The sequence below is a fragment of the Brienomyrus brachyistius genome, chromosome 2 (assembly GCF_023856365.1).
Source record: "Brienomyrus brachyistius isolate T26 chromosome 2, BBRACH_0.4, whole genome shotgun sequence".
Lineage (NCBI taxonomy): Eukaryota > Metazoa > Chordata > Actinopteri > Osteoglossiformes > Mormyridae > Brienomyrus > Brienomyrus brachyistius.
The window spans coordinates 10443108-10469973 of record NC_064534.1 but is presented as its reverse complement, the minus strand read 5'-3'; the positions used below and the strand labels follow the sequence as shown (position 1 = coordinate 10469973).

Here is a 26866-nt window from a genome sequence, read left to right as displayed (position 1 = left end):
TGCCTTTATAAGTTCCTGACTGGACTCGTGAAATGCTCTATTTTGTGGGTGTGCATGTACCTCTGGGTCCTTAAAAACACTTCAGTTGATGCAGACTGGAAATGTGATCATATACAGTAGGACTTATTTGTCATTGCTATATTGGCTTCCTGTTAATTTTTATATTGCTATTAAATTACTACTACCAACCTAAAAAGCTTTGGCCTGTCCCTGAGTAATTTTGAGATATTTTAGTTCCAGTTTAGTTCCTGGACACTCTGTGGGGCAACACACTGGGCAGACAAGGTACTACCAGGGCCAGGAAGTGGACATAGGCAGAGCAAGGTGCATCAGGGAAAACAGGCCGGACAGACAGGAACACGGTGGAAAAATGTAGGAACATCCAGGTCAGGGGCACCAGGTAGGGCTACAGGGGAAAGGAAAATGGGACAAGGCAAGGGAACTAATTCAAAGGAAGGGCTTTTGGGAATGGGGCTCGGCAAGGGGGACCCTCAGACCCTGGGAAACGGGGCAATGACCCAGGGACGTGGGCTCTCCTGAGTCTCAGTGGGACAGGGTGACTTTGAAGGAACTGCATGGTTGGGTGGTACTGAGGCACAGCAGGGTTGGGGCTGGAAGTTGTTGAGGGAGCTGTGTGGTCGGGTGGTGCCAGGGGGCCCGCAAAACAGGAGGGAAAAAGTACCTCCTGGATGGCAGGGCAAGGATGATCTGCAAGGGCACCACCAGGACCTCCAGGCTGGAGCTAGAGAGTGCAGAGGGGTCTCTCCTGAAGGCAGCTGCCATCAGGTCTCAGGTGCTGGGGGGATCAGCGTCTTCACGGTTGGTCCAGATGATGTGTCCTTGTCGTCTTCTCCTGAACACAGAGACGCTGCCTTCTGCTCCTGGCTGGGTCTTGCTTGGGTCTCTCCTTTCCAGGCTGGTGGCAGCCCAGGGATCGGACGTTCATCAGGCAGTGACCTGCGGGAGATGGGACAGACACCATGGCACCGACTGGAGATGTAGCAGACGCCATCATGAATCGATGAAGCAGCTGCTGGTGGAACATCCGAGGACCATGAAGAGGGCGACCTGGAGGCCTCCAAGTCACTGTTGCTGAGGGGGTAAATGAGAGGGATCTCCATGAACCACATTGGGTGGGGGCTGCAGGCTGGCAACCAGAGAGAGCGAGCACGCAGAGACCCAGAGAACAAGTGGCTCTCTGGGTACGCTACTGTGTAGCTTCCTGAGTCTGGTCATTCTGTCATGGGTCAGGAAGCAAGGAGTCAGGACCAGGCATGGGAGCAGCCAAACCAACCTTTATTCAAAGGGCCAAGAAACAAAAGAGAGCACAAGGGGTCCAAAAAGGGGGAACACTAGTAAAGGAAGGACTCAGGCTTGATGTCAATGACAGGACTTGGGTGCCTAGGACTGGAGGCACTCTTATATATGATTGACAAGGGAGAAGATGAGGAGCAGGTAGAGTGATCCACATGAGGGTTGAAATAAAGACAAAACAAGTAACAGGTGTGGCTCACTAGAGCCACACTAGGCAGAGAACAAGAGGGCAGGAATGCAGGGTGTGAGTCTTATGCAATGTACCTGCTCTCGCTTTTGCACTTTCTTTGATTTGTATATCTGTCATAGGTTCTTGCTGTGTTTTGATGGCATCGCATAGCTGCATGCTCGCAATGCGCCATTTGTCTCACTTGTACATCTCTTTGGATAAAAGTTTCAACCAAATAATTACATGTGAACGTAATGCAGCTCCCAGAGTGGAAAGAACTAGCTTGAGCCGCAGAGCATTCTCCTACTGAGCTCCACAGCTGTTGAACAGCCTTCCAGCAAACGTGCGGGATACAGGCTCACTCTTAACCTCTCTGTCTTAGCTCACTTCATACTTATTTATTTTAACTTAGGGTGACACTAGCTACTCAGGCCCAGCTGTAATCTGAGGTGCAGTACTGGGCTCCATCGACTTTGTACATGAGCTTCAGAAAGGCTGTGACGCCTGCTTCCCATGTGGCCTCGTGCCAATGGAGTGCAGGCATTCGGGGATTCCTCTTGCCTATGTTCTCACCTGCCCCTCCTTCCTGGTTCTGCAGCCATGCGCGTTATTTATTGCACTCACCCTGCTGTCTCACATTGTCACTTTTCTGTCCCACATTTGCTGATGGACTTTCCTCATCCCCTTCTCCCTCCTGGGCTGAGGTTGAGGACCCTGCCTGCCCAGTGCCCAGCTCGACTTTTTGCATGCCTCCCACCAGCTTAAGGCATGCCGCCTACTCGCCCTTTGCCTTAGCCACCTCACCTGCCTGTTTGCCTCGGCTGCATTTTTGGCTGCCTGCCTGCCTCATATTGCTTCTGCCTGCCTGCAGGGGCTAAACAGGCTTGCCAAGGCGGCAGTATAGGAGCTGAGAGTGATCAGGGAATCCCTATTGACCATCTATTTTTTCAATAATATATTTTTTTAAATGATCTATTATTGGTCATTTATTTGTTCGCAAGTTGCTGATTGGTTAAAACTGAATGGGGAGACCCATTCTAAATGTATCTCTTTTTTTGCACTCTTTTTGTACCACTGTGTATTTTCTGGTAGGTATATGTATGCTCTGTTTCCTTCATATAATGGATTTTATGAGCCTGACCAATGAGTTTTCTGCCAGTAAAGTATGGAAGAAAACATCCTAATAGTACGAACCTATCTCATATTTTTTTGGAATTTGCCCCTCTCTGTAAAGTTATATATGGTATCTATGGTAATTGTGGGTGCAGTTGACACACACTGGATCGCAGTGTAATGCTTTAAGGGCACTGCTGCTTAGATGCGTTTATTCAATGAGCTCTCTGTTGAGCTCCTACTGGTTACTGGTTACTGATGTGAGAGTGCAAGCTTGCCGTTTGCTGTTATGATGTGATTGCTCTTGTTGGATGTAGCGTCATATTCACCTTGACTTTGACTAGAAATTATTTTATACTCACTAATATTTAATAGTTTTGTCATTTATTGTTGTGTCATTTTTGGGGAGTGAGGGCAGAAGTGGGGACAACACTGATGTTGCCTAGAGGCTCCTGAACTGAATAGGCCGCTGCGTACCTCCTCCTATCTTTCTACAATTACCTTGCACTAAATTATGGAAACTTGTCCTGCCTGGTGGCAGCCAGAAAAGGATGAGCTTCCCCTTGAGTCTTGATTCCGTGGTTCCTCCCAAGATTTCTTTCTTCCTCTGAAGGAGTCTTTCTTTACCACCGTTACCTCAGTTTTTCCATCTAGGGACTTTGGGCCTGGGATTCTCTAAAGTGCTTTGTGAAAAAGCCCCTTGTTAAAACCACTACATAAATACAACTGAATTGAATTGAATTAACTGTTTAGAACTGCTGTGACTAGACAAATAAGACTGCGGGGAACTGAGGGGGGAGAGCGTGTATGCTATATGCTGAAGTAAATTAAGGACAACAAGGGACAGGGTAGGGTAATGAACTGTAGCCATGGGGATTAGTATGTGAATGATGAGGACCTTTGGTGGGGGAGAGAGGAATCCTCGGGTGTGACCGATAGCTCTTGAAGCTATGAACCCCTCAATGTTATAGTTGGGCTCTGGGCCTAGGAGCACGATAGTAGGGGTGATCATAGTGAAAGTCATCAGTGAGTGTCTTGATTGCACCCACAAGCACTTCTCATATATGTTTTATTCCTAGTTCACCAGTTAATATAGTCTCTAAACCTATAGTCTGGGAGGGAATGGAACTGGTAACCAGGGGAGCCATCTATGATGAGAAGAGGAAGTATTACTTTGGATCTGGGGACTCTGACTGAGGGGGATGTTGGCTTTAGAAATCACACCTGAAATGAGGGTGATATCCTATAATCAAAGAGTGGCTTTTGATAATACAACACAAGGGCTTACTTTTCTAATAGCCTTTAAAGGGCCAATTAACTTCTTTAGGGGAACTTTCAGTTGTAGGTCTTCCAGGAATTGCCAGACCTTTTGACCTGGGTAGAAGTGAACGACTTGTCTATGGCAAAGGTCTGCCCTCGCTGTGTCTCATCCATTCATCCTTGGCAGGGACCTCAGAGGGCTCGCTTGACTATAAAAACAATGGCAGCTGGTACCCTGGAACACACTGGAATTGGGTTAGTCCCATAGAAACATTATTGAGAGGCTTCAGCACATTCAGCCGTAGTAAGATAGCAGCTCCAATAGCAATGGGAACTGCTGCAGCAGGGCCAAAGAAACCTGCCATTCTCCCGGCGAAGCCTCTCTCCCTGACCAGTGAACTGCAGATGATGGAGGTGAGACATTGATTTATATTTCCAATTCCAAAATACCTTCCCGACATCTGATGTAAATTGGGTGCCGCAATCTGACACTATGTCCAATGGAAGGCGGAAGTGCTGGGAGACATTTCGGAACAGGGCTTCTGGTCTTTCCAAGCCGCTGGTTAGTTTCTTCAGTGGTGCATTGTCACGCCCTGCATCCCTTCCCCCTTGTTCTCTATGTTGTGTGGCTGTAATGAACCACACCTGTTACTTGTTTAATCTTGCCTCTCGTTACAGCCCTTGTGTGGATCACCCCAGGTGCCTCTCATTTAATCTCTCGTCAATGGTGTATATAGTGTCTCCCTGGCTTGTGCTCCCCAGTCTGGTCATTGATATTGCCGCCCGTTTGTGCCCCCCCAGTGTGCCTTATGTCCTGTGCTCTCGCCTGATCCTTCCTACCCTGTTTTGACCCCTTGTGGTCCATTTTCCTTTTGCCCAGCCTACAAGCTAATTTAATAAAGCCCGCTATGGTTTTCCCCACGCCTGCCTTCGCCTCTGTCCTTACCTCTGATATGACACACATGATGGGATGCATTTGAGAACCTGTCAATGATAACCAGAATAACGGTGTACCCCTGGGAGGCTGGAGGGTCAATAATAACGTACAACACATTTGTTGTAGCAAGCTTTATGGGGAATAGGAAGAGGTTCTAGGAGACCAGCCAGGACCTGTCTAAAAGATTTCCATTGCGCACAGACCGAATGACCCCTTACAAAAGTAGCAACATCCTGTTCAAGAATTGGCCAGGATTTTTTTTTTTACTTAGATGGATTGTGTGCTTGGTTCCTGGATGTGTGAGCCCACTGGGGGGTGGTGGGGGGTGTTGTCTGACTTCCTGTGATGCATATGTCCAATAGCACAGTCCCAGGCGTGATACGATGTTAGGTGAGCTGCCTAGTTTTTTCCCCTGAAATCCTCTGCAAGATCATAAGAAGGAAAGACTGTGTCTACAGGGTTAGTCATTCTCATTCTTAGTGGAGCATGACAGGAAAAGGTCAAAATGTGATTAAGCCAGGGCTGCAAAGGAAACATCAAAGATAAGATTTTATAGCATTACTGTTACTGGAAAATAGTCCATGCTTGGATCCATTTTAATTTAGTCATCATCTTCATTATCTTATCCATCATCATCATCATCATCGTGCCCATCATGTTGATCACCCATTATAATCATCACCATGATTATCTTCATCATTATTACCAGCATCATTATTATCTTTGTCATAGTGATTTGTAGCCTGTGATCTTGGCAAAGATAGAAACCCATATCCGATCGATAAGCAGTAGAGGTCATACACGCAATAACTGAAGATATAGTCTCAAAACAGTGTGTTTGTATGCTTTCACTTAATTCTGTCAATATTGCTTTTTTATTAATTTTATGGAGGGAAATTAGCTTTCCTGCAAATGAATAAACACAGTCAGCTTCAAAGCAAGGTACTGAAATAGGAATACTTCAGGTAATAAAGGGTGGAATAGTCATTTAACTGCATGATTAATGTAATTAGACACCCATCCAGCAGTTACGTGGAATAAGGTATGAATCTCATGGATTTATGCTACTTAAGAAAGACATTGTAAACATGTCTGTAAACTTGGGCTATGAGTGAACACTAAGGACAGAAAACTTTTCCTGTGACCCTGGGCTTAAAATGATGACACTGACAGCACATCATCAAAAGCTCACCCTGAATGGAATAGTCAGAATACATTTTATACTTTTCACGTGTGTAAATGAACAAAGACCGTTAACCAATTAACTGCAAATTAACAAGTAACTTCCTACAGAGGAGGATGGGGCTTGACCCTGGACTGTACCCTGCCCTGGCAAATCCCTCCACTCCTCTTCCAGTTCTCAGCTATATTAAAAAAGCATAATATGAAAATTTAGATCACATTCGTGTACTAAGCTGAGAACATTAATGCTTCAATATTCAAATCTGATTCCATTTTTAAATTGTGTGATCGTGAAGCACGATCCTTCTGATTGTGTTCTGCTGATGGAGAAACGTCACACAGACCTTCACACTGCTTCATTAGTATCTCTGTTGTTTTATTGTTCCTTCATCAAGACTCTGTTGGGGCTGGAAATAGTCATCGTTCAGTTTAATTGTGATGATGAATTCCCAGAAGCGATTACCGAGCTTTCTCATGTTAGAAATGCTTCATGTACACTTTGGGCAGATTACTTGAGATCGTGTAGTGCGGTTATTTTCATCTGTATTTTTTCCTCTCCATTCTCCTGAAGTGCTTCATTCATCTCAGCACTCGTCCCCAAAGGTAGGCTGTTAAGATTCCACCATACCCACCCTACCCTTTGTCATGTACCTTGTCTATGGGATTTTCCGGACCATCTGTGCTCTAGAATTGTATTCGGGTGGTTGGTAGTCCTGCCCAATGTTTAATCTTGTTTCCCATCCATCCATCCATCCATCCATCCATCCATCCATCCATCCATCCATCCATTGGTAGATATACAGCCATTTCCGCAGGGTGGGACAATATCGTGTTTAGTCGTGTGGTGAGTGTGACAACGTGCTTCACCAGTGAATGCTTCCCGACCTGACCTGACATCCATCCATCCATCCATCCATCCATCCATCCATCCATCCATCTAAGGCAATGATAGGGTGAGGCAGGAGCCAATCTTAGGAAGCAAATGGCATGATGCAGGAGACACCATGGGCGAGATGCCGGTGTAGGATCTACACACACACACAAACACACACAGACACACACATACAAAGACATTCTAATAAATGTGCTGTGTGTACAGCCCGCCACAAGGTGCAGTGTTGTGCAGCAGAGCGCGGCCCTGCATGACATGCAAAACCTGCGCAGCCAGACTCGGCCCTCATGCTGCAATGCAGCACACCCAACTGCGTGACGGATGAGAGTGCCTCCGCGGGGGGCGTGAGGGGAGGTGGGCCAGGTGTCAGGCAGCTGGGGCAGTTATGATGCCACAGAGTATATAAGGGCTCGGCAAGTGCTGCGTCCAGTGGGTTCACAGACCATCACAGACCAGTTGCAGCAGGAGAAACAGTAGGACACCAGATGATGAACACATTCATTCTCAGACCCTTCGCAGGCCATTTGGTAATATCTGGATTTTTCAAATGACTCCTAAAATGTCATCTGATTTTGTAAGATGTAATAAACACACATAAAGATTACATCATGCAAAACTCTGCATGTATTGTTTGTTAAATAAGACTGCCAGTTCCAGAGGTTTCATACACTTTTCTCACAATCGTAAGATTGCAGTTTTATTTTCGTCCGCAGAACCCTGGGGCTGATTTTAAGATAAGATATGGTGAAGTAAGATAGATAAGAATCTTCATTGTCACTGCACACAGAGCAGCGAAACGCCGTTAAGCATCACTTCAGCCTGCAGTTACAGAAAATTCCTTATGCAAACACAAGGAAAATGAATATATCAACACAAAGGGATAGACATACACAATATACAATGGGGTATAAGACCACAAATATATACAGAAATATGCATTTGTTAAACCCATCCGCTCTCCAGTACTTAAATAAAGTCTCTGTTCCTGAATTCCTTAGTTCCATGGTTTTCTTTACCTCTCCTCCCAGAGGAAGAATTGCAAAGATCATCTATGCTAAATATGTTAGAGCTACGGAACATTGTGTGTGGGATTACATGGTGTTGGGCAGTCAGAGGGATGCCGCCAAATAACTCCAAAAGCTTGCTTTAACAAATAAGCAGCAATTTCTGTGTGTTGCAGTTCATATGCTCTTAGGCTTGGCTCCTGATCCACGCTTTCTTATTCTTCTGAGGTGTTGACTTCCTCTAAACTTAATAAGGTCCCTTAAAAAGTCCCTCCAAACAAAAGAGTCCAGCAAAGAGTAAGAATTAGAATCATAATCAAAATTACAATAGGGTGGCATATAATAATAATTTTTTTTTGACTCGGTACAGTTAAGGACAGACCGATGTTGTGTTCTATTCAAGTGCCGACCTTGAAGAGACCTTTGGAATGGCACAGTTATTGAAATGAGGGACGTGTCTCCCTTCACATCCCCGCTGTTGATTTTCTGTGTCACGGTGCAGATATTTCAAAGATGTGAGGTCGGATTCCTTAGAAGCTTATGGAAAAGGAAGCCGAACACTTCCGAAGACAAAGAGAATACCTTCATTAACAGTCTGCTTGTCAGTCTCTGGCCTCTTCGTGGAGAATTTCCTCATTTTACTCTTAAAAGAAAAATGCTTTTGATTTTATTCTCCTTCTGCTTCAGTTGAGCAGAGCTAAAATATATATCAGACAATGACAAACAAGCTTTTTGATCTTCTGCATGTCGGCTGTCTTTTAGCTAACCTATTACTTGACAATCTAAAAGTGCCTTTAATCCCCGAAAAGACATCATGATATGTTCTTTAATACTGACGCCCCTTTATTTCTCTTACACTTGCAGTTTCTTTGGATTTAACTGAATGATAGCATCATTTCTGGGGCACCATTTAGAGGCATTAAAATCTATGTCCTAAATACCTTATTGTGATGTTACCGGTAAGCTCAACCCCCGCCCTGAGACGTAGGGTGGACAGGCTTTTTTTATACAGGGTACCTGAGAGTGAGAGTTCAAAAAGTTCATTTAAAAATTGGGGAGGGGTGTGATGTGTGCCCCTTAACCCCCAATTGCTTCAAGGATGGGCTGATCATACTTCACCAAATTGATCATGTTTGTCTCTTTGTACAAAAGAATCTACTAGATAAATATAACAAAAAATGAGCTCCTTTCTATATAGAATAATCAAAAAGAAATGCTCTGCCCTGAGTTGCCTTGGACCCCCCCCATGTAGCCGCTTCAGTTGGTGTACCTGCAGTAATCGATTATCTCTAAATTTAGCAGGATGGTTGCTGGCTAAGGAACTGGAATAGTGGATAAAGGTGATCGGTCTTCCTTTGCACAGTGGCATTGTGGGTAGCGCTGTGGCTTCATGTCTCCAGGGTTGTGGGTTCGATTCTTGCCTTTGCCTCGTATGTGCAGCCTGCAATTTCTGCCTGTGTTTCTACGGGTTTCCTATGAGGAGGCCAGTGTTTTCCCACAGTTCAGAAGGTGAACCAGTGTTTCGAAATCGCTCGTTCTGACTGTGGGTGTACCCTGTAATAAATGGGCCTCTTCCCCACAGTGCCCCCTACTGGCCTGTTATGGGATAGGCCTACAGAGACCCAAGATACAGATACAGATGGGTAAATAATAAAAATAATAAATAAATAATAATAATAATAATAATAATAATAATAATGTGCAGTTAAGGACTGACTAAAACTGTAGGGGACTCAAGGTGGTCTGTGCTCATGATCAATATGTCCAAATCCAGTAGCTGGAATAGTGATTTCACTATTGGGCCCGTGAACAAGGCCCTTACTGTTAATATTTTCAGTGCTGGCTGACACTGATCTCTCAAATGTTCATCATGTCAGATTAAAGTGCCTGATAAGTAAAAAAGTAGACTGAAGTCTTACATTAGCTGGGGAACTTTGACTAAATGTCAACACTTCCAGGAGATAAAATTTTTGGTTTCGCTCAAAGAATAAAATAAAAAGCATGAAGCAGAAAATAAAGTAACAGAAATAAATGAAGTTAGTCTTGACCTCTCTACCTGTACAACACTTATCTTCTGCTTACAGCAGTTTCCCAGTGGACAGGTCCTAGATACCGTTATTACAAAGTAAAAATGCTACTGCTGTGAAAAACGGCAACAAAGTGAAAAAGAATGAAATTACGTCTGTTTTTGTCACAGAGGACGGTGTGAAAAGATGTGTAATCGCCTCGCTTTCTCTCGATCTGCAGCTAATTATCATTTTCACAGCTGGCTTCTTCGTAAATTCTGCATTCCGTTATTTACCTCCTTGTGTGTTGGAGCCGATAATGAGAGCATTTACCGGGGTGAAACAGGAGCACATCAAACCCCCAGTGGGCCCAATGCGACGAGAAAACGACGGTCCATAATCTGAGCCGTGTCTGTTATCGACCTGAAAAGAGAGCCTGCAGGGTCCCATGCTGGACCCGCTTCCTCGTGCTAGAACAGGTTTTAGAAATAAAGGCGTGTAGAGGCCGTCATACTGGCTGACCTTTCATGTTGCAGGCTAAATGATTGAAGGCGGGCCTGACAGTGTGCCCGCCCCTCCCACCTCCCCACCAATCAGACAGAAGTGCTGGAGAGCCTTTGGGATAGAGCCAGGTCACACACCCTGCACTTCATCACTGTCCTCTGCTATTCACAGGGACCTGCCTTGTATCTATTGCCATATTAAAGTCCACCATTTAACTCTAGTGCTGTGGTCATACCAAGTTGTAATATTTCTATATTTGGAGTGACAGAGAAAGACCTGCTTTATATTACTGATGTTTTATGGGCTGAGTGGGTTTTCCCAGCAGAAGAAATCTACTGTGGGGAGACCAGGGTGCTTCGACTACCTCATCTATGCAGCTTTTCTGTCATGTAACAGACAGGTGTGTGTGTGAGAGTCACCTTTATCGGGCTACAGGTGCTCACAGAAAGATGAGCGCTAGTTATGGACAGATTACAAAAAGAAATATCAAAAATATTAAAGAAACAACCTATCATTGGTAGGTTGATGGGAAAGAAGATTCCAGTGAGGTACACTCAGCTTTGTCTTAGACGGGCCCGGTCGGATATGTTAGGAGCTGTTCCAGGTATGAATATTTATATTGTAATATTAATGTCTCCTTGCTGACAAATTTATCCATCCATCCATTCATCCATCCATCCATCAATCCGTCCACAGACAAAATTCGTCAGAAAGCTATAAGCAAGGGAGTCATTCACCATATATCAGGGTCCCCAACTCCAGTCCTGGAGATCTACTGTGCCTGGCCTCAGATGAGCCACACCTGTTCTCAGGTAAATGACAAAGGTTTGCTGTATTACAGCCTTCACCATCAATCAACCTTTTTGGCCTTTCCATTGGCCACTGAGTGATCGAATTGTCTGAACGAATAAGATGTTTGCTGCTTTTGTGATGTTGAGTGTGAGAACTGAAATTAAATTGTGAAAATCGTGTTTGATAAATTATATCTGATTCATACAAGCTGAATAATTGATGTCCTAGAAAACTTTTTCCCCACAGGAAAAATGTCAGTTTGGTTTGTATGAAAAAGAGCTGTGGACCATGAGGAAAAATAAAACATTTTTTATTCAGCAACATGTTGACCAACAATTTTAATAATAGATAGAATGTTTTAATTTAAGAGTGTGCTTAAAGTTAATATTCAGTCATTGCTTTTAAATAACTCGGTATGTGAATTGCATATTTTTAGGCTGCTTGGGATTTACAATTTCGGTGCTGATGTATTCATTTAAAGTGCATTTCTAAATTTAAATAAATGTATTTGTGAGGATGCAGAAAATAAAAAAAATGTCACACTCCGAATGGGATTCTTTAAATTTCTGTCTTTTTTTTTTTTTAATTTCATCATCAAAACTTTACAAAACATTTCTGACAATTATATAATTCAAGAAGAGCTGTGTTTTGCGTCAGACCAGGTTGCCATAAAACCACTTTCAGGATAAAAGAAAAAAAAATAAGTAAAAAAAAAATTTAACAAAACGCTTGGCAATGTATTTACAGTTTTACCACGATTTTGCCTAAAATGAAAAAAAATAAACCACAACAACGACAAGGAAACGCTCATTGAGAAGCAGGCGAATCAGGCCAGACTCACACCTGGCGCCGATTACCGTCACAAGCAACAACAGTGTTAACAATACCGCTTACTTATTTACGCTTTTCTTTCATCTTGATCAATAAATCTTGCTCTTATATTAAATATCAAAATAAATTTATTGGGGACAGAGTAAACTAAAATACAGGCCTATTTTTATCGATTCCGTAAGAAGAATTCAGCATAAGTAAAAAAATTTCATCAGTTCATCTTCCTGCACGATAAAGGTCACTGGATAACGACATTATATGTGATATGGACACAATGTTCCCCAGATATCAATAACCAAGATATGGGAATTAATAGACATATCCGGCAGACTGACGGTTTTGGCAGCATCCATCTGAAAAAATACACACATGGCAATGAGTGTTAAAAGATAAGTGGAGCTAAACACCAGGCCAGTGGGCTGAAATCACAGGAAGCCCGAGGAAAACCACTAACGACACAAAGGGAACGCGTCTCCCCTCTCGGGTCCAGTAGACCCCGGCTAGGGTTTGTGAGTGAATGCACGCTGCGGCATGTTCTGCGAACCGACATCACAAACTGCCGATCCTCTCCTTTCTTCGAAATGATCTGGGATTGAAGGATTGAGGAAAACACTACAATACACAAAATAATAACGTGAAACAGATTTGCAGGGTTTCTTTTTTTCAGTTAAGCCCCAGCTGAGGATACCTACAGCGTAAGCTTGCGCCAGAGAATCGAACTGTGAACACACATTTATGGTACAGGCAACGTTAAATATAGCATTTGTATCATTATTTATCATTGAGCTTTTCATTTAAACACTTGGTGTGCCATTTTGCCATTACAATAATATATAAAATAATATATAAAAGGTTCAAATCATCAGTAGGATACCGATTTAAAGTGTTGCTTCATCATGATGGTGAGAAAGCGGCACGACTGAGTCACGGACGACGGATGGATTACGCGGGGAGCTGATCCTGTTAGCCTCCATAAACGCAAATGGCTGAGCGCCGCAGAACCCCTAAACATACATCATTTATGTTTTAGACACAACTGCAATAATGAATGAATTATGACCGTCGCTTCCGATAACCGAGCGAAAGCTTAGGTCCTCCGACGGTTTTTATGGAGGAATTCCCCCAGGAACTATGCACTGTATGCCCACGACGTTTAGTACGGCATAGTGAGTCATTATTACAGAACGTACGTGTAAGAGTGCATAAAGAAAATTCGTATTGATAAGTGTAATGATATTTCTATCATGTAGTCAGCCTGTAAGAAAGCACACCAGCACTAGACGTGAGGATAAATTATTTAATCCATGTCTGGTACGTCTAGGTGAAAAGTCATTGACAGAAACAAACTAACAGTTCTAACGCCCAGGCAAGCACAGGCAGAAAATAGTTTTTTACTGTTGAACTGTCAGTTTACACAGTCCGAGTTATCAGTGCAGACAGCCCTCAGCCGCCGCCCCCCACCCCCAGCTGAACCTACACCAGAGACACAATGTCAGGTAGCGAATGACAAACACTAATTTAACGGCCCAGGAGTCAAGCGTAATTGAGTTTGTCCGTTCCGCCTGAAGTCTGTGTAATAGAACGGGCCGCAGATCCGAGCCTGGGTTTCACCTTGCCTGCTCTCTCTCTTACCTGCTAGAAAGAATATTCCTTCCTAAGAGGAAGAGCAGGGTAGCAGGTAAACCACCTGTATTGGGCCGCCACTGCAAGCTTGAAAATACAGAATAATAATAATAATAATAATATCAGTATGAATGGGAATGTATGACTGTAATGCATTGGGCCTGCTTTAAGCAACAAATCCAAATGTGCTAAATGCTTTATTAACAGAGAGACGGTGGAATTTTAACTCATGCTGTAACTTTAACTGTAACTTTATAACAGAGACTGAGCTCATTAGTGTCCCCCCAGAATGGAATTTTTGTGAATTCCACCTAGATGTTGAAAACAAGGTGTGAAATAGCTATACAGATCACATTCCTGGGCCAAACCTCGAACAGCCTCGACTGCATTGCGCAGCCGCATGCGCAACTGCACACGCGCCCATAACGCCGAGCACGACGAGTGGAATCGCCTGCCGTGCTGTGGAGCAATCACTTGATGCAGTCTGCCTACGCGTCGCACTGTAAGAAAGCCTACAGTGAGGAAAAAAACATTATAACTGCAAAGCAAAATACCCATTATCACACAGACAAAGGCTGGGTCAGCGCAAAGCAGAGTCTTTCACCCCCAACCCCCATATCGAATGCCTGTTTTGGACATTCGGGAACAGCTTGCCTGGGAAAGACTCGATGTGCGCAGAATAAGAATGAACAAGCTGGCCATTTTACAGCCATTGAATGAATAAAGACAAGCACAGGAAGTACGGCAACTAAAATAGGAAGTAAAAAAACAGACGTCATGTGATTTTCACGTGTTCTCATAGTCTCTTTACGAGTTATTAAATTTAAGCCTCATCTTCAGGTAGGTAATTGCTAGGATGATTCAAGCAGTTTTTCTTCATTGATCTTTTAATACCTCGGCAAATCCTTTCTGAAATGGCGCACACATCAAGGAGTTAAGGTATAAATGGCAGGAACAATGCAAAACTGGTTTTATAAAAGAAATATAAACAGGTGTTTTCATTTGAACATAGTCATTGGGGAAGTACAATGAGATTACAGTGTAACATGGATAATTGCACTGGTGCAAATTCTGAAATGATTTCACCGGTTAATGTTGGGTTTGATTTTCGTTAAAACAGAACAATAGGGTAGGAAAAAAGAGATACTGTAATTATGTTATTTTGCAATTACATAAAACAAAAATACATAATCATATTAAGTGTTATACATTATATTAGGATATAACACTTTTGTATTTTGTTCTTAACCTGTTACTTTGTTTGAATCGCCATTCATTATTTCAAAGGGGCAAAACAGCCCAGGAGCTGAACAGTGTAATCATACCGCTGTAAAGGTTAGGTAAAGAGTTATTTAAAGTTAGTTGAGCATCAGCGAGCATGAGAATATTTCATTATGTACTATTACTTTCTGCAATTATCATAAAGGAGATCATGAATATTGAATATTTTCTGTTTGACAGGAATATAAATGTAATTTCTTCCTCTTCTCTCTCTGCCATTTGCTTAGTGCAAAATTGGAAATAATTGGCCAACAATTAAAAGGTCAAGGAAACTGATTGAGCATTCAGTGGAGAAAATGATGTGCTGCTTTAAAATTTTTTGTTTTTTTAATAAGGCAGGCATGTTGATGGACAGCTCAGTTTGATGGAGGGACCCTTGTGGGGTTCCATTGATGTACAAATTAAGACAAAACCTATGGAGAACTTTACTTACGCTATTGGGGGCACATTTGGACAGCCAACTTGCACTGCATGCTGGGAAGATGTGCGAACGCATGCGATTTCGGCAGAAAAGCTGATTGCGATGGCAATGCGCACAGGGAGAAGATGGACGTGGGCGTGCAGTGCACGCTGGGAAGCTGGACACATGCGTGCAATGCATGCTGGGAAGATAAATGATGATGGGAGGGGGCTCGGAGTGGGAGGGGAAAGCTGCTGCAGGTGATGGAGAATTGAGGTGGAGAGCAATCACAGACAGAGGCCAGAAGAAAGATGAAGGAACAGATAATCGGAAAGCACAACATTATTTATTAACGTGATTCATTAATAAGAAATTTGCTTTACAAAATAAGGAGGGGGCCAATTATCAAAAGCAAGATGGACTTCATATTTAGCCAAACCTTCTGCAGTGACCTGGGAGATGTTGCTATCTCCAGTCAGCCGTCTTTCATCCACCCATCAAATATTATTTCATTAAATTTTGAGGTGTATAAAACCATTTATGGCTATATATTCAGTCTTATCATGCCTTGAAGATGCCTATAAAGATACACAGACACTGTGAGCACAAAGCAATGATAACTGATCGTTTTCTTTCCAAAACACTCAACACTCGCTGCCAAAGACAGAACTAAGAACCAAACAGTTGATTTATAACACATTTAAAAAACGTGGCCAATGGTATCTGCAGTATGATATTTAAAATACATATTTGAAACAAAAGTCATCTTTTTGATGAACGCACGGCTTAAAGGTGTGTGTGAGGGAGAATCTGACCAAAAAGTTTGGGCACTCCTTCAGAATGCAAACCTCGCCGTACATATTGACCCGGGTTTAACAGACTCTTATGAAACATGGAATAGAAAAATGAGATAAAGTAGGAATTCTCTGTTACAGCAAGCCTGTATTGCCAATCACCAGCTTCCCAAAGCCCCACACAAATCCATTCGCAATAAACATCCATCAGACGATTCTGTTCTGGCTCACCTGGGTTTGAGATAAGGCTCCTCTTCGCGGGCACATGATTGTGTTTCTGAAGAAGTAACATCCCTTTTTTTATTCGCTATTTACAAGATTAACAAGGCGAACAAGTTCCATTAGATGCGTGTCAGCGTTCCCTTGCAGCCTTGAAGAGGCCCCTCTTTTCCCCGAAGATGGGCAGCTCTGTTTCGAAGAGGGCAAATCCCTTCCGCAATGTAACGGCGTCGACAGCCGGCCCTCCCCTCCCCATCGCAGGCGTGGGGGCGGGGCTGCTGTGTGCAGCAGGGTGAATGGGTAGGGGGAAGCAGAGCTGGCGGGATGAAAGAATCCAGGTGGAGTAGACAGAGCGACGGCGGGTGAGGAGGGTTCACTTCAGAGAGTCTTTCGGGGGGTCGGGGAGTACCTGGGACCGGTGTAGTTTACACGCAGGTCTACAGGGGGCAGCGGACGACCCCAGTGCAGTCACTGAGTCCCGAAGCCGCTCACGGTGCCTCTGGCCAAGGGTCGGGGTGGTTCAGCGTCAGATGGGTGCGGATGCCTCAGCTCGTAGATACGGTGCAGACTTGTCGGATTATTAAAAGTGAGATGCACCAGCAAGGCCTGTACATTCTCAGCAGGACCAGGAGGACCCAAAGGGCTCGACAGTTATTGTAAATATGCCCTTAACGAGGCATCTTCTCTATTGCCTGCGTATAATTGCATTCCTCCAGCACTAAGGTATGTAATAAACGTAAAATAACATGGGAAACAAGACATGTACTTGTCTTTGGTAAGACGTTTAAGGTGATGTTGTGTGTCAATAGAGCGCAATATAAAAAGAGATTGTGTCAGAAATACATCAACATATCAGTAAGAGAATGCTGTCATGTGAGCGGGCGCACGCTGGGCATCTCACTCCATACAATCAAACAATCACAAAGGCCTTTTTGTTTTCACCAACTGTTAGCTGCTTCGGACCCAGCAGGAAAAAGACTCTCCGGCTGTTAAACTTTAATCTGCTCTGCAGTTCAGTCCCCGGTCTTCTCCTCGGTGCTGTTGATTTTACACTTTGATGAATTATCTCCCAAGCTTTTGGGGAAACATCTACGTTAATTAATCGAAAAATTTAGGTGAGGGAACTGTTCAATGAAGAGCAAATTAAATATACTTTAATTTTCATTACCAACTAAAAAAAAAAAAAAAAACACATTTGAAAAGTGTCCAGCTTGTCATCTTGTCATTTACAGAATTAGCTTTCAGTTGGTTTGTTTTTGTACACCCATATTGCACTGATAAATTGTTCTGGTTCTCTAGAACACCCCCCCCCCCCCATTACTGGGTTTCCTCAGATGAGACACAAGTCCGATTAAGTGAGTAACGACCCCCACCCCATACTGCTTCATATCAGGTTCATCCCCCCACCCCACAGTTCTGTGCCAGTCTGGGTCCCTTGTTGAGCCGCAGCCCAACCTCATCCCGCCTCCCTCACTGCGGAGAGGCGCGGGGCCGGGTGAGGGTGGCAGCCGAGGCGGGGGTGGGGGGCAGAGTCTGCACCACGATGCGCTCGCGTAGCCCCCGGTCCTCCAAAGCCTGGGGGGGGCCCTCAAAGCCCATGTTGAGGTGCAAAGGCTGGTGGGCTTGGCAGTAGTCCATTACTGGCTGCTCATACCTATAGAAGGTCAGTGCACTCACCTGGTGCGGAACCTGTCCCACAGGGGGCAGCAGAGAGGAGGAGAGAAGGAGAGATGAGTTAGATGGACGTTTCTATTCCTGCTTGCATAATAACCATCCATCCATCCATCCATCCATAACTGCCTATCCAGTACAGCATCACAGCATGGCCCAGTGCCCAAGAAGTGCACAGGGGACGAGGCAGGGCAGCAGGTTGGATGGGATGCCAGAGCTTCGCATAGAAAATAGTAATTTACAGTTCCACAGAAGCCAGAAGAAGGCATCAGTACCCCCCTTAAATTTTTATTATTGACAGAACAACTGGCCCCAGTCTGCCCCCCCGCCCAGAACCCCCACTGCACTGTAAGCCTGATGCCCCACTTGTTTTCCTGTTTCTCCCGTGTATCTCCTAGTAATGAGCCTGAAATACCTGTCCCCCCCCCCATCTCCACATTTGTACTTGAATAAAGCCACTAATCCCCCCCCCCGCCACATCACAATGTCCTCTCACCGGCCTGCCAGGATTCATACATGCCATTTTACAGTTGTGTTCCTTATACGGTTGAGCTTTTCATTAAAGCAGCAGCCATTACCTGGCTTACAGGCAAGGCAGAAGCTCCCTCCAAGGGACCTGTACCGTTTACTTTCTACTCGCACTTCTAAGCGATTAACCGTTATGCTAAACGAGGCGGCTCTGATTGGACCTGCTAATTTAACATTGTAGCAGAGGGTGTTTTCACTGTGCAGACTGTTTTGGACGGTCCCCTTGTTTAGAAAGTATGTGGGAGTGGGAGGAGTTATGCAAATAAGGAGCAGTGGTTTATGGGGAAATTGGGCAGGCATCATAAAACATGACTTGCTTTGGAGAATACCTAAGCTGTGGTTTGCTGTCTTCGGGTTTTCTTATTCCTGCGATGATGTTTGGGCTTTCTATAAAACTGATGAGTAGTATGTTTGATGACTTGAGTCCAAGTTCCATTGGCTCCAACCACCACATGCTGCTATATCATGCTTCTGAAGTGGGCATGTAAATAGGTTTTGCAAAGGGAGTGAAGCTTCCAGCCAGGAGCTTATGTAAGACCTTCATCATGCGTATATGATCTTCCACTCAGCAATTAAAACTGTTTGGAAATAATACCGTATCATTCATCCTTCCCCTGCAGGAATTCTTCCCGAGAAAAAGAAATTTATATAAATAATAATAATGAAAAAACACTAAGGGCTGGATAGTACCACATTTGTGAGTTTGCCAGCTCTTCCGAATGAGAGCGGCTAGCCCGTCCCGCTGAGATCTACGCGTCAGTTTGTTCGGATATCAAGTCGCTCGACTTGCTGTGTCGCCGTGACTCAGAAAGGCTCAGGTACTGAGACACAAGAAAGGAAAAGCAGCCTTTAGCTTTCTCTGAAGTGCCCATTAGTGCAGCAGCCTGGCTCACAAACGCATACGGGAAGGTCTTTGATACCACTTGTTTCTGAGCGCGCTGAGAGCTTTCGTTCTAAGACCACGACGACAAATAAGAAGTACTTAGGATCAAGTAGGAGACCAACACTGTTGTGAAACATTAGAAATGATAAAACCAGTTAATGAACAAAATAAGTGAAGAATTTAAAGAGACCAATGGAACCAAAATAGGATCCACAGAATTTAATTTGTGAGTAATTAGCAATTGATTGGTTTGTGCTCTTCAACATCTGCAGCTAGAGAATGCATTTAAATTTATTTACCGCAGGGGTAATGAGACAAAGAGATTTACGTGTTTTTTCGACTAGGAATGAGCAAACCGGCTGTAGGGGGGGGTTCTCCGATCTGAGCAGTACCATGTGGTATGATGGCCGTATACTTCAAACGACGTCTGGACAAAACAAAATCAAAGGCTGTGTCTGAATTCAGGGGCCGCATTCTTCTTGGGCTGCATTTGAAAACCGCATGTGTCACAGCAGTGCGACAAGGCCGTCCCACTTTGAAGGGTCCTTCAAATGCATCCTAGGAATGCATCCTTCTTTTGCTGAGTCACGAAGCATCTACCCAGTGGATCTCTCTCAGCCCAACATATCCCAAGATTCATTGCGCAGAGGTAAAGTGGGCGTATCTAGCTAGGCGATGGGAGCGGCACTGGCGGGACTGGCGCTGGTGACGGTCAGATCGTCCCATTTGACGATGCTTTCCGTTCAACCTTCAAAGAATGCAGCATACAAAGGCAATACCTTCGTCGATCGCGTCATTTGAAGGATGCAGCCCCCGAATTTGGACGCAGCTTCTGTCACGCTACAACCCTGGAGGACACAGACTGTTTTCGATGCAGTGCACCAACAAACAGAGCGCAAATAAGCGTATTGTGGAGAGTGCGTGAGTCATGTTAATATGGCAGATGACAGCTATTTTAAAATGGAAAAGTAGTTTCTGTCTTTATTAGCAGCCACTATTGGCTGAATACTAACGTTAGACAGACTGTCAGATGTCGTCTGAAGTATATGACCACCTTCTTAACACCGACGCCAAAAAGGCCACTTAAGGCAGCTTCATGCGCATGTGCAGTTCCGGCTTCAGCAATTGACGATATGCAAAGTGCAAAAAAAGGGACAAGCAAATAAAAAACGAAACAAGAAAATCAGATAGGCCAGCTGAACAGATAAATGATAAGGCTGCTCTCCCCAAAGCGGTAAGGAGCCAGCAGGAGGTGCTGTTTCTGCCTTTGCATATAGAGTAGTGCCTACAGTGTTGATCCATATCCCATTTTTGTAGTGCACCCATGCCAGTCTCACTATTACCATCCTGGTGTTATCTCTGCCTCCTCCAGCTCCCCCAATCCACTGCCCAAGCACTGCCGCTTTGCAGTGCAGGCCACTGCACATTACCGCCACACCACCCCCCCCTCGGAAGACAGCAGAGACTCCATTAAGCGGAAACTGCTTATTACATTACCGACACTTTACAGATTCCACTTTGCATTCCTCCATCTTTATGCTCTGGTGCTTCAAATTAATTAAGTGATATTAACTTCTGACCATTCGAGGAGTTTTAGCCTGTCTCTGACCGTAAATCCGCACGGGTACGCCTGCCCGCCCGCGCGGTCGAGTCCCCCCCCCGTCAAACACGATGCTCGTCCACAGCATCGATAATTAGAGATGAGAACGCAAGAGCTGTACACACTCTGCATTTGTAAGGATATGCCATGGAAAAACACCAGCATAAGAGGATGTGTGTTTAATGAAGTGGCTAGGAAGGAGAATATTTCCACTGAAAGCTACTTTGATCTATCCTAGGTTTGTGAAAGCACTCCGCAAGGCCAAACTATATTTATGAACATCAAAACATAGGAGAACTCTACAACAGCAGGCATTTGGGTAGACAGCTCATTACCACCTCCGAAACAACATTACCTTACTCTCCTAACCTGCAGTGGGCATCCTGAGAGCAATTAAGTTAAATTGGGGGAGGGCCGCACCTTGATTTGGGAAAGTTCTAGACCAATGTTTCCCTTGTCCTCGGGGCCTTATAGACGGCCCACGTTTTTGCTCCCTCTCAGCTTCTTGCCAGACAATACACATTCTTGCTCTCAGTTAGAGGCTGGGAGGGAGCAAAAATGTGGATTGTCTGCCTGTCCCTGAGGACAGGACTGGGAAACATTGTTTTAGTGTGAGGCTCAAGTCCACTGACACGTCAAACAAGACCGTCACTCACAGAGGACTCCTGTGGTCTGTTTAACAATTACACACCTGTTAAAAAATGAGGATGGCCAGCTATCCAATGGATCACCCCCTCCACCAATAAGCCCCACCCCCCAAACAGAAAAAAGTCACATGTCCAGTGAGAGTGTGGCCCCTTCTTAAACCGATAGGGTCGAAGGAACACTGTCCAAAATATGGCTTGGAAGTCTCCACAAACAAGAGGAAGCCACAAACACAGACAACAGGAATCACATACCGCCACATAACACAAGACATCCCCAGTGGTGGCGCGTGGGTTGGTCCACATGTATCTAGGAGAAGGTCTGATTGATTTATAGGTTCACTCGCCCGATTGGAGGATTAGCTGTGAAACACAATGCGATTTGTGAAGACCCCACGCCTCAGTGTCATTAACCCGAATGAACCAGAACATGTTTACAGCAATATTAGCCAGGAGGGGTACCAGCTTGTCGCGACTTGTAAAAGGAGGTCTGGTCCGGTCCGGTATCGCTACTCATTCACACGGACCATGATGATCGTGACGTAGTGATGATCACCATCTCACCCCTCCCCTCCCTCCTAGTGAGCAAAATACAGTAAACTGAGGAGGGCCCACCCTCTCAGTGAAATTTACTTCCCCCTCATGGATGCGTTTGTCACCGATGGAATTTGGATCTCAGGGAAAAAATAATACAGCGTATGGTATGGAGTATAGGAGGACCTGGAACCAATCACAGGATGCACAGAGAATGTAGGAAGGAGCAGCCTATATGGCATGCCAGTACATCATAGGGTCCAAACTCACACAAAAGGCAGTTTAGAGGTGCCATATGGGTTGTGGGAGAAAAGCTATGTGATGTAGGGCAAGCATGTGAACTCCAATCCTCTACAGCAGAATTGGGATTCAAACCCTTAACCCTGGAGGCAGTGACCAGGCCACCCAGTTCATTTCTCCTGCACCCAAGCTCGGTACTTCGCAGCGGATGCGGCGGCTCTCTTGATATCAGCATTTTCATCTTTGTGTGACCTTGCATGGCCAGCGGGGGCGCTGTGGAGCAGGAGTGGCAGAGAAAGTGGCGCTCTCACCCCTCCGCTTCCCTCGCTCAGCGAATGCATCTCACCCTGGACATTCCGGGATGACCCCCCCCCACCCTGGAGGATTATATCGGCATCTGAGTGATGAATATTTAAAGATTAAAAAGCCTTTCTGGCACTGAGGCTCCGGCGTCTGCCCAGGTTTAATCAGGCAGATTGCTGCAGACCACAGACCTTTGGCTGCAGTGTTTATGCTCTGGGTCAAGAGCTGAGCAATGGGACCTGAAGCTGGACTGTAGGTCAGTCTGCACTCGGGGGGTGGGTCTGGGTCTGGGCTCTGGGGATAGGCCGTAATCCTGGCCTGACACTGAAGCTGGGCTCTGGGGATAGGCCGTAATCCTGGCCTGACACTGAAGCTGGGCTCTGGGGATAGGCCGTAATCCTGGCCTGACACTGAAGCTGGGCTCTGGGGATAGGCCGTAATCCTGGCCTGACACTGAAGCTGGGCTCTGGGCCCAGGTCAGTCTGTAATCTGGGCCCGGGTCAGTCTGGAATCTGGGCCTGGATCAGCCTGAGCTCTGGGGTTGGTTTTAATCTCTGGGTCCTCTCTGAGACCACCTGCTCCATCCAAATACCCCAGCAGCAGACAATGACTAGTAACTGGAAGGTAATCCTGATTTTAATGTAAAAAGTTTTTCCTCAGAATTGTCTTTCAGACCAACCATAATTTATCTTTGTTGATATCCCAAAACCACAGGACAGCAGCCCAGTTAAATTTGTGTGCATTTAGTAGGATCTCTATTAAATTAATAAATCAGGAATGAGAGGTCACCTGTGACCTGAGTGACCATGCAGGAAGTGATAAGCAAATGACTTTAGCTTAATTGTATCGATTAATTGCTATGTAATTATGTCTTGACTGTGCGGGGGTAATGGAAGGTGTATAATTACAAAAGCCATCAACATTTTGACTGCCTGAACGGGAAAATCCTCTGGTCCAGGGTCTGAACTAAGAATACAGGGAAAGCCTGTGAGGTCAGTGAACAGAGAAATATTATTTCTCCGTTTTAAATTTTAAACCACTGAATCACCCCTCCCCCCATACTGCTGCATGACAAGCTCCCATTTTGTGTTTCATCTAATTATGAATTCGTAAAGACTTACTTCAGACCAATCTGGGTGAAAGCTGTTCTTCTATTTTCTCATTTGTATTCTGTACACACACACACACACACACACACACACACACACACACACACACACGTGCACGCCCACACAAATGCCTGGACTCACAAACCTGCCACACACATACAGGCACACACACAGTGACCTATAGGTATCATCTCCGAAGGGGATGTCCTCTCCGCTGTTTAGGACTGGTGTGACAATTCGTTTTGCACCTAATTATTTAAATGTACCCCGATGCTGTTTCCACATTCTATAAACGCTGCACCCCTTGTAATTCCCAGGCTGGGAATATGGCTAAGCCTGCAGTTACCTGAGCCGCACCGTGTTTATAGTAAGATGCTGGAGATCGGAAGGGCATTTTCGGGGCGTCCTGCTGCCAGTGGCATTGACGGGAGCTCATGGTTTGAAGCATAACTTCGGCGCGTTATAAAGCAGGCAATTACGGGAGTTCACGCTTTGAAGCATAACTTCGGCGCGTTATAAAGCAGGCAATGACAGGAGCTCACACTGTGAAGCATAACTTCGGTGTGTTATAAAGCAGGTAATGATGGGAGCTCACGCTCTGAAGCATAACTTCGGTGCGTTATAAAGCAGGTAATGATGGGAGCTCACGCTCTGAAGCATAACTTCGGAAAATTATAAAGCAGGCAATCACGGGAGCTCACGCTCTGAAGCATAACGTCGACACGTTATAAAGCAGGTAATGACGGGAGTTCACGCTTTGAAGCACCACTTCGGCGCGTTCTAAAGCAGGCAATGACGGGAGCTCACGCTCTGAAGCATAACTTCGGAAAAATATAAAGCAGGCAATGACGGGAGCTCACGCTCTGAAGCATAACGTCGACACGTTATAAAGCAGGTAATGACGGGAGTTCACGCTTTGAAGCACCACTTCGGCGCGTTCTAAAGCAGGCAATGACGGGAGCTTACGCTCTGAAGCATAACTTCGGCGCGTTCTAAAGCAGGCAATGACGGGAGCTCACGCTCTGAAGCATAACTTCGGCGCGTTCTAAAGCAGGCAATGACGGGGGCTTACGCTCTGAAGCATAACTTCGGCGCGTTCTAAAGCAGGCAATGACGGGAGCTCACGCTCTGAAGCATAACTTCGGCGCGTTATAAAGCAGGCAATGACGGGGGCTTACGCTCTGAAGCATAACTTCTGCGCATTATAAAGCAGGTAATGACGAGAGCTTACGCTTTGAAGCACAACTTCGGCGCGTTATAAACCAGCTCCCATTTCTAGGGTTTTAAAAGAGAAGGGATGACAGTTCTTTGTTCTCTCGCTGTAAAAAAAACAAAAAAAACAATGGGGAAAAAAACAACAAATGCAGAGAGCCAAATGTCTGTAGTTGTCTCCGCCAAGACAAACTAAGAATACCCGGGAGAATGGGCGATCAGCGCGCCTGTCACCGCGCTCTGCAATTAATAGTATTTTCTGGGCTGTTAGGTTTGGATTGCTTATCAAAGCGTTCACTCAGCCTGCCTCCCCTAGGGGGCCCCGTTCTGTAGCCATGGGGTCGTGCCTGTGCCCCAGAGGGAGGGTGGGGGGCTCGGAATTCTGCTCCAGAGGGAAGGACTAGCACAAAGCCTTGCCTCCCGGCTGATCACCTCACCCTTCTTCCAGGCGATGGGGGCGGGTAGCAACAGGGCGGGATTGCGGGGTGGTGGTGGGGGGGGGGGGGTTGGGGCGTGACCCGTATCATGCCTCAGGCTCCCCCACAGGCAATATGATGGCAGAACAACAGCGAGACATAAAACGATCATCGGATCACGATTCTGTGCTGCGAAATGCTCCATGAAGTCGAAACGATAAATTGATAAAGTGCTTCCCAGGACATCTGGTGCTATTTCTGTCGGGGAATGGGGGGGGGGGGGGGCAAGTGCGGGGAAGGTCTGGCCACACGTATGCCTGAGATAAATTGCAAGATAAATAACATGATGGGCTCAATCTCGTTCGTGTTTTTCTTTTTTGGTTCTGGTGTGGGAGGGGGGTAGGGGTCCACGTGAAGATATTTAAATGCAAGGACTATCAGTCACAACAGCCAGGGCAGACCGGCAAACGGTCAGGACACCTCTGGCAGCATGTTTACGTCACGCTGGCGGATGGGTGACGTTTTAATTAAATTATGGGGGCCCACCTCTCTGTTTCAGTCCTCACAGATGCTGCAGTTTAACGGCTAAGAGTAACAAGGCCGTGTGTCTGGTGTCTTGCAGAAGGTAGCAAAGACCTTTTCATTATGATTTATTATTATAGCTGCTGTGGGGGCACCGCTATGGTTGTGGGATTGAATCCCTCCCTCTGTGTGTCTGGAGCCTGCAGATTCTCACTGTGTTGTGTAGTCTTCCTCCAGTTACGCTAATTAGCGCCTCTAAACTGTCTGCAGTGTGTGCAAGAGCCTGGGCTGTGCGGCACTGACGCCCTATCTGGGTTCTGGTGCCATGTACCGCCTAGGATGGGCTCCAGACCCCACATACATGCTTTGCATCCATCTATCCATCCATTTTCCAAACCGCTTATCCTACTGGGTCGTGGGGGGTCCGGAGCCTATCCCGGAAGCAATGGGCACAAGGCCGGGAACAACCCAGGATGGGGGGCCAGCCCATCGCAGGGCACACTCACACACCATTCACTCACACATGCACTACTACGGGCAATTTAGCAAGTCCAATTAGCCTCAGCATGTTTTTGGACTGTGGGGGGGAAACCGGAGTACCCGGAGGAAACCCCACGACGACATGGGGAGAACATGCAAACTCCACACACATGTGACCCAGGCGGAGACTCGAACCCGGGTCCCAGAGGTGTGAGGCGACAGTGCTAACCACTGCACCACCATGCCGCCCCATACAGTGCTAACCACTGCTGCTTTGCATTTCTAGGAATATGATAAAATAATGATCTGGGATTGAGGTAGAGGGGGGAGCAGCACAGCCTCTGCAGATAAAGCTCATTATCGATGACTCTGAAGCCACGGATGAGTCGCTCGTAACATATGG

At 45.5% G+C, this 26866-nt stretch overlaps 1 protein-coding gene across 2 annotated transcripts in view; it reads right to left on the bottom strand.

The window, feature by feature from the left end:
- Positions 1-968: 968 nt before the first annotated feature.
- Positions 969-26866, bottom strand: part of LOC125716779 (leucine-rich repeat transmembrane neuronal protein 4) — a 105418-nt gene continuing 79520 nt past the window's right edge. Inside the window, exons 3-4 of one of the 2 annotated variants that reach the window (XR_007384404.1) lie at positions 16334-18010; positions 969-1092 (exon numbers count right to left, since the gene is read on the bottom strand). Coding sequence is in view for 1 of the 2 variants with exons in the window: in XM_048989522.1 (XP_048845479.1) it covers positions 17792-18010 (219 nt within the window). In the remaining variant the exon portion in view is untranslated. Of the gene's footprint in view, positions 1093-15635; positions 18011-26866 lie in introns of those variants that run through there. The other variant, XM_048989522.1, reaches the window with a different exon arrangement.